The sequence below is a fragment of the Apostichopus japonicus genome, chromosome 2, assembly GCF_037975245.1.
Source record: "Apostichopus japonicus isolate 1M-3 chromosome 2, ASM3797524v1, whole genome shotgun sequence".
In the NCBI taxonomy this organism is placed as follows: Eukaryota; Metazoa; Echinodermata; class Holothuroidea; order Aspidochirotida; family Stichopodidae; genus Apostichopus; species Apostichopus japonicus.
This window is the reverse complement of record NC_092562.1, coordinates 8,490,206-8,498,631: the sequence shown is the minus strand read 5'-3', so window position 1 is coordinate 8,498,631 and position 8,426 is coordinate 8,490,206. Positions and strand designations below refer to the sequence as shown.

Below are 8,426 nucleotides of genomic sequence, written 5' to 3'. Positions count from 1 at the left end.
TACTTTATAGAATCTTTGATTCGCCAGGCTCCGGCCCTTCCGTAACGGTTCATACCCCTACCTTTGAAATTCTCACATGAGTGATTAGCACCTTCGGGGAGATAATACTCATTCGTTGACGAAATGAACTTCTCTACGGAAGGAGGGTAAATTACTACCGAAACACCGGTGTATAAGAAAATATTAGCAAATATGATAGCAATGCACGCTCGCGAAAATTGTCCACTTATTCATTATGTTATGATCAAAATTTGTTTAGTAAAATTCTGAATTGGGGGGGGGGGGGGCTGTTCTTGGCCAACTCCATGGGAAGCGGGTTGCTTTCAATTATTTACATGTAACAAAGCACACATTTTGACAATGACAATGGTTAAACTATAAGCATAAATGTGAAAGCAGTCACTTTTAGGTTTATCGTTTTCACTTTCACTACTGTGAAACAGAGAGTTAATTTGACCATGGTTAGGGTGGAAAATGAGTTCAGGCAGCCTTTGACTTTTGGGTCCAAGGAAGAGACTTGAAGTCTACAATAATTGATAGGATTCTTCGCTCAGCCATGTAGGTCCACATAATAATACATATACGAAGTTATCTCAGTCAAAATTTGACGTTATTGTTCATCGATGTTTTTCGTTTGGAGTGTCCATGTTATTGGTTACGAGCTTAATGATGTCTTGCTACTTATATTGTTGTTTATTCCACGAGACAACAAGGATGGTATGTACTATATTACTATGTCGATCATATCCAAAGTGCTGGATACTACAGGATTGCCCTTGGTTTAGAGAAAACTGGCAAAGGGTGCACCACCTTTCTCAATCCACCAATTCTAGTGACTATCGGTATGTAAGGTGACATTTCTATTTATCCAGTTAGAGAAACCACGATGAGTTGATGATATCGGGATGTAGGATGCAGTTACGGTCGCTTGTAAGAAAACGTTAAACGTGTCTTTGACCTTGTGATGAAAATTAATCCTAAGATCGTGACGACGAAATCATCAGCAATATCAGAAACGCTTAAGAGCTTGATGAAGTGGTACACGGTACCTCAGGCAGTGTTTACATTACGCTTTTAATGTGGAAGTATCAATCAATGCCCACGGGGGGCTTGAAGAGCAAATATCTCAAAATTTTACCTATATCGATATCGAGAACCGCTCATTCAAATATCAGCATGAAAGAAAAACAAACTGAACCGCAGCCATTCATCCCAGAAATTGGTTTAAAAGCCATATCACATTTCCCATCCAAAGAACAGGAGGCACTATATACAGCTCGGTAAACTGTAACCACCATAACCTAAGCTACCACTAAAGAAAAAAGAAATATCGCGGTGGATGGATTCACTCAACTTGAGATGTGACAAGTTCTAGTTCACCCGAACATCTACATACTAAACAGTCGAGATGGAAGGCTGACGTTAAATGCACTTATACAGGCGCTATACATAATCATTTCAATCTAGTAAGAGGACAGCAATGGTAACCTGTATACCCCACAGTCCAATAAAGGCTAATGAAACCAATTAACTCACTTAGGATAGGCCTATATAAAGAAAATGCACAATTCTTGTGGGAAAGATTACTTCAACTTCGAGGTATGCTTTTCCCAAACGTGAACCCCCTTGTTCCCATAAAGTCACTGGCACTTCTGTTTACCATATAAAGAGACAAAACATTGGAATTGCCCTAGTCTCTTTGGTGACAGCATGATGGTTATTGAATTTAAACTGGATTTGTTCTTAGGAATAATTCAAGCTAAAAATTTCATTCATTTATGATTTGTATGCTAAGTCTGAAGAAACTAATACTAGTTGTGGCGGCCTGAGCATAGGGGACCCAGTTGTGTTGTTCCCAATGATCTTTGCAGAAAAGCAATTGACTGCAATTACATGGAAATGAAAGCAATAGCATGAAAATGATACCAAATTGCAATATGCATTCAGAATGGTTCAAATACAGTAACTATTAACAATTTGCCTTTCTGCTCTCAAATTAGAGCAGTCATAGTTAGCCAAAATGACCACGGTGAAAGTTGTCACCGTATTTGTATGAATCACTTATCCAATAGGCCAGAGGTTTTGTAATTCGTTGCCTTAAAATTTTACACGCATTCACCTGATTGGCAACCTATTAAAATCTTGCTGCTAAGATAAAGTCAAATCCAAAGCTCTTTGAGCAGCTCTCTTGAAAGTTACAGACGTATTTGCAACATTCACTTGTGATCAGCAACCACAACCAACCTTGCAACCACAACCAACCTTGCAACCACAACCAACCTTGCAACCACAACCAAATATTTTCCAATGTCCAGCATGACAAGATATCATATGTGGACATCTAACATAGGAGCACTGTGAAGCTACAACATATTATGTTCTGTACCAAATTGAGCTAACATATCAATTCTGCTACCAACCCCTTTAAAGTAGTACAGCTAGAGATCTAGCCAATTTGTGCCATATTCAGTACATTTGCTGCTTGTGATAATCACATTCAAAATCTGTAGAAAGGTTTTGAAAAGCTCTTTTCATTTACGTTTACTATATAGCCTATATGTGCAAACTATAACGTGGAGTGTTGCGCTCATCAAATTTTTTTGTTTTGGCCGTTATTAAGTTATCCCTATAATTACAAGCCCACATACATCATTTGTATAACGTGATGTTCCTTTCCTCTTTCCAAAGAAGACAGTAAATCAGTTTCAAAAAATCGACTTGGCTACAAACCTGTGTTCAGTTTCATTGAAACCAATGTTTTAAAACAAAGAAATAAAATAACAGAAAATTAGACAGTCACTCCCTTTACATCATCAATGTGTAAAATTAGCTAATGTTTAATAAGTTGGGGCATTATTCAGTCAGCAAAGCGCAAACACGAACTTTATAAAAAATATCCAAGGATCCATTCGTCAATGTAACGATCTATCGCAATTATTGTAACAAGTAAAACCACATCATTCGTATCTCCAGGAAAAGATATTTTACTGAAAAGTTTAATGATTGCAGACATTAAGAAAACATGGTCTGTAATTAATAATAACTTGAATAAGAAAAGAAATAAGAAAACTTACTGCATTCAATCACGACGACAATGTAGTAACTGATCCTGAGGAAATTGCAACTGCTTTCAATAGTATCTTTGTCGACGTTGGACCTTCCTTGGCTGCTGCTATTCAGAGTAGGACAACTGCTATTTCTTTTATGACACCAACGAATGAGGAAGAACTCACAAGTTACAGTGGCTTTATCTTGTTTGTCTCCCAATAAATCATGAAACCTGGCATAATAAGAAAAGTTATTGCATAAATTTCCGAACCCCTATTGTTAATTGCTCTCTGGCAAGTGGGGTTGTTCCAGATCAGGTCAAAATTGCTCAAGTTTTTCCTATTTACAAGAAAGGTGACCCAACACAATATGACAACTGTACACCAGTCTCCTTTTATCAATTTTTGAAAGAACCGTGTATAACCTTATTTTTTAACTTCATTTACAAACACAAAGTATTACATAATGCAGGGCTGAGCCTGGGATAAAGAAAATCACTGAACTTGGTGGGTAATACTATACTAACGCCGAAGGCGTCAGTCAGCACGACACTACAGGTGGGGTCCATGGGCCTAGGATAGGGATCAATGGGCAACGCCACGGTTGGGGTCCAGGGGTCGAACTCCCCGGAAGCTCTGAGAAATTAGAGGTTTAGAGACAACAATTTGGTGCCTATTTTATAAAGAATCTTGAATTTATTAAAACCTTCAAAGCAAAGTTTTTTCACATTCAAAATGTGCACACTGAAGCCACATGCCTAGCCTGTCGTTTCACCCTACTCAATCATTGCGACCCATAATTAAAAAGTCACTGTACATAAAATGTACACAATGGTCACTTTTAATCTGGAATAATATTCAGCAATTACAGCACTACACTTCTCCTCAGTTGTCCCTACTCTAATGATACTAAAATATTTGCAAATCATGGGAAACTGAAGAAAATATAGTTGCAATATTGTTGGAAACGTTATGAAAGTCCAGAGAAAATAATTGCGGTATAGGCTCCAGTTTGCATATGCTACAGTGTGTTAGGATAATAGGTTTTGTCCCCTGCAGGTTGGATATGCAATGCATAATAAAAAACATGCGAACGATGGATCAAATGATACAGGAACACTGTTGTTAGAAATTCACGGGAATTGAGAGGTGTTAATCTCGGAGGTAGGAAAGAAAACACGGATATCCGCGAAGTCGCGGAAAAGCTCATGCCTGATAATGGTCAACATGGATTCAGGCCTAAACACTCAACGGTGCTGGGCACTTACTGCAGTTGTCCAATGCCCTATATCATAATAAGATTTTAATTGGAATTTTTCATGATCTTTCGAAAGTGTTTGACACCATTGACTACAACATTTTGCTTTATAAGCTTAATCATTATGGCCATCTGAGGAAAAAGCATCTATGTACCAGTTATGAAGATCATACAAGTTGCACAAGATGACTTATCCTGTTTACAAGCAGAGGTGTCACGTACTACATACACACATGCATGCCATCGTATAGATGCATTTTCTCTTCAACACACGGAATAAAGGTCTAGACATTTTTTACATTTTCTAAATCCCCCCTGAGGCTTATATAACTCATAAAGAGGACATGGTCTGGGTAATTTAGACATATGTTAATGTTGCACTCATCCTAGGAGACAAAATACATTTGAGCTTCTTCTAGGTTTTTGAGTACTAAGGAAAGGGTAAGTGTGAAGAAACATTCCAAATTATTAAAATTAATCTGATCAAAATCATACCGAATACAAACGATTCAATTCTATCCGAAATATTTCATTGGCTTTAATCTTCTTCACATTAAGCTGCAAGCACCAATTAAAAATATCCTACCCCACCCCTGATATAGATACTGAGTAGGGACCATCAATGGATCACTGCGGGTAAAATTGCGCCAAGTATTAACTCTGGAAACTCTGATTAATGCAATTCTGTGTTTAGGACCTTTTCTATGTTGAAATCTATTTGACACACTTTACACCAATGGAGTGTAACCCAGCTGTAGTTGTTGAGTATTAGTGTGCTTACAAGGCAAGATGTCATATACAAACACCTGTACACACACAAAGAATCAAAATGCATTGCAACATGATCAACAAAATTGAAATGAAAACGAAACTGACAAGAAGTGGTGCAAAGTTGCTTTCATTGATCCAACTTGTTTTCTATATTGAAAGTGATACAAATACATTATGATCTTTAAGATAATAAATAAGGGATTTGCAGCTTGTGTTTCTGAAGTTAATTGAAGGCTTCTTCTAACTGGTCAGTAACTAGATGAGAGCAACAAACTTCTGCATAGGATTTGACACCCAGCTTTGTTACTGCATAAAGGCTCCTGCTGAAAGGTGTGTCTGACTTCAAACAAATACAAACAAGATCATTTAATTTGATTCTGTTTTCTCCTCAGTGTGCATACTTGTCTTTTACTCATATTTCTTCTTGTACAATAGGGTTGTCATTGAGTATTAAAAGTTCCACAATATTTGGCAACCACTGATACAGTCACAGGCTAAGTATAATGTATTAAGTGTGCTCTAGCATAACATAGAAAGCACAGTTGGTTATTATATTTGACAAAGAACTTGTGTCAAAAGTCAACTAACTGTATTATCTAAATGAGTTAACACTTGCCCATCATTTGCCCTCCAGCCTAAGCTACATAACATATCTAACACACAGGTCACATCCATTATGTGATGGTATTCTGCAGGGTATATTAAGCTATGGTCAGAAACCAATAATCCATGAAAATTAATTATCTCCACAATACTTAGATAGAGACATCTACTGCAGAGCAGGATTTCAATGGTAACCACCACAAATGACAGTATTATGTAGGCAACTCTCAATGATACCTAGTTACACAATGCTAACAAAATGCCATCCTGAAAGATGACCATATCTGCTTCAGTTTGATGGTCCCAAAAATAATATTTGATCAATACAAATGGAACCTGAATGTCTAATAACAATTTCAAGATTGTCTAAGAAGGCAACCACAGTAAACAAAGTCCCACTCAAGATCAATTTATTAGCCTTAATAATCAATACATAGGTTCTTGCAGTAGTAATCATCAATGGCTGATTGATTTAATCATCCATGTATAACAATAAAGGCACCATGACGAGAACAGAAATTAATTTTTCCAGACTGCACATTGCTGATTTCCCAGCATCTTTATCGACTGATGAACAAATGAATCAAGGCATGGTCTTGATGTGTAGTAGTTTATTACAAGTACAAAATAATGAGCTTTCTTGTTACTGATACTTTACAGGGTTGCATATTAATCTGCTCCCAGTGCAAGTGACAAAGTAACCCAATAGTTAAACAAAGTTGAATATAAAGATGCCTTTCACCTAACTGATCACCATTGTTAAACAAAGTTGAATATAAAGATGCTTATCATCTAACTGATCACCATTGTTAAACAAAGTTGAATGTAAAGATGCCTATCACCAGTTAGGTGATTACCACTGTTAAACAAAGTTGAATATAAAGATGCCTATCACCTAACTGATCACCATTGTTAAACAAAGTTGAATGTAAAGATGCTTATCATCTAACTGATCACCATTGTTAAACTAAGTTGAATATAAAGATTCCTATCACCTAACTGATCACCATTGTTAAACAAAGTTGAATATAAAGATGCCTATCACCTAACTGATCACCATTGTTAAACTAAGTTGAATATAAAGATGCCTATCACCTAACTGATCACCATTGTTAAACTAAGTTGAATATAAAGATGCCTATCACCTAACTGATCACCATTGTTAAACAAAGTTGAATATAAAGATGCCTATCACCTAACTTATCACTATTGTTAAACAAAGTTGAATATAAAGATTCCTATCACCTAACTGATCACCTTTGTTAAACAAAGTTGAATATATATAGATGCCTATCACCTAACTGATCACCATTGTTAAACAAAGTTGAATATAAAGATGCCTATCACCTAACTGATCACCTTTGTTAAACAAAGTTGAATATATATAGATGCCTATCACCTAACTGATCACCATTGTTAAACAAAGTTGAATATAAAGATGCCTATCACCTAACTGATCATCATTGTTAAACACAGTTCAGTATAAAGATGCCTATCACCTAACTGATCACTTCACACCTACCTCTCAAGGTACAAAACCAGAATTATAATAAACATTCTTCAACATTCTCAGGGTGCTAATAGTTGATGAAACAAAACCTTTCTGATTCTATCTTGAGGTTCACTTAAACTCTTAATAGGTACTTAACACATCACATAACTGAATAAACAAGGAAACCTTAAATGGAATTTGGTTCACTGGCAATGCACAACTAATTGAGATGACTGAAAACTGATGATGTCCTACATCATTCCATCAAACGAGGAATTCATAATGGCCACAGGCTGTGGTTTGTGACTTTCTCTGACGGTTCCAGTCAGTAAATATTTCGGTTGAGTAAACTGATTATGATTACAGTTATTTGCCACTTTCAATTAACATTCCTTAGATATCTTACATAGGTCATTGCATGTGCTTCTTCTGTACAAGTGTTTGTACAATTCAAGAAGGCGGCTCATAAAAATGCTTCTGTGAAGTTGTGCTCTTCTCTTCTTTGCTATATTATTCAACATGTGTGTATTTGAAATTGGTTAACTAACTTTTAAGCATTGTTCATGAGATTGCTGTTTTGCACAGTAGAAGTCTTCTGACAGACATAGCATTCCACCTAATAAATGCAATTGTTTTCCAAAGTGGTGTCACTTAAGTCATCAGTTTTATGACCTCATTGGTCCTCCTCCACCTCCCCCTCCTCCTCCTCCTCTGTTGGGCCTTCTGTTATCTCCTTTGCCTCCTCTACCTCCTCTTCCAAAGGCACCTGAAACATCAACAAAGAACAAAAAACCATAACAATGGAGGATGATATGAAACTGATATGAAACTACTATGGAGAGGCCATTCTGGATGGGGTTACTACAAATACCTCTTCTACGGAGAGGCCATTCTGGATGGGGTTACTTCAACTACCTCTACTATGGAGAGGCCATTCTGGATGGGGTTATTTCAACTACCTCTACTATGGAGAGGCTATTCTGGATGGGGATACTTCAACTACCTCTACTATGGAGAGGCCATTCTGGATGGGGTTACTTCAACTACCTCTACTATGGAGAGGCCATTCTGGATGGGGTTACTTCAACTACCTCTACTATGGAGAGGCCATTCTGGATGGGGTTACTACAAATACCTCTACTACAGAGAGGCCATTCTGGATGGGGTTACTACAAATACCTCTACTACAGAGAGGCCATTCTGGATGGGGTTATTTCAACTACCTCTACTATGGAGAGGTCATTCTGGATGGGGT

General features: G+C 37.1%; 1 protein-coding gene across 7 annotated transcripts in view; it reads right to left on the bottom strand.

Moving 5' to 3' along the window:
- Nucleotides 1-5,187: 5,187 nt before the first annotated feature.
- LOC139976950 (U6 snRNA-associated Sm-like protein LSm4) overlaps nt 5,188-8,426 on the bottom strand; it is a 29,753-nt gene continuing 26,514 nt past the window's right edge. The window contains exons 5-7 of one of the 7 annotated variants that reach the window (XM_071985875.1): nt 6,925-7,937; nt 6,675-6,874; nt 5,188-6,471 (exon numbers count right to left, since the gene is read on the bottom strand). In XM_071985875.1, coding sequence (XP_071841976.1) covers nt 7,837-7,937 — 101 coding nt within the window. In that variant the 3' untranslated portion in view covers nt 5,188-6,471; nt 6,675-6,874; nt 6,925-7,836. Of the gene's footprint in view, nt 6,875-6,924; nt 7,938-8,426 lie in introns of all 7 variants that reach the window. The other 6 variants (XM_071985888.1, XM_071985904.1, XM_071985857.1 and 3 more) reach the window with 6 other exon arrangements.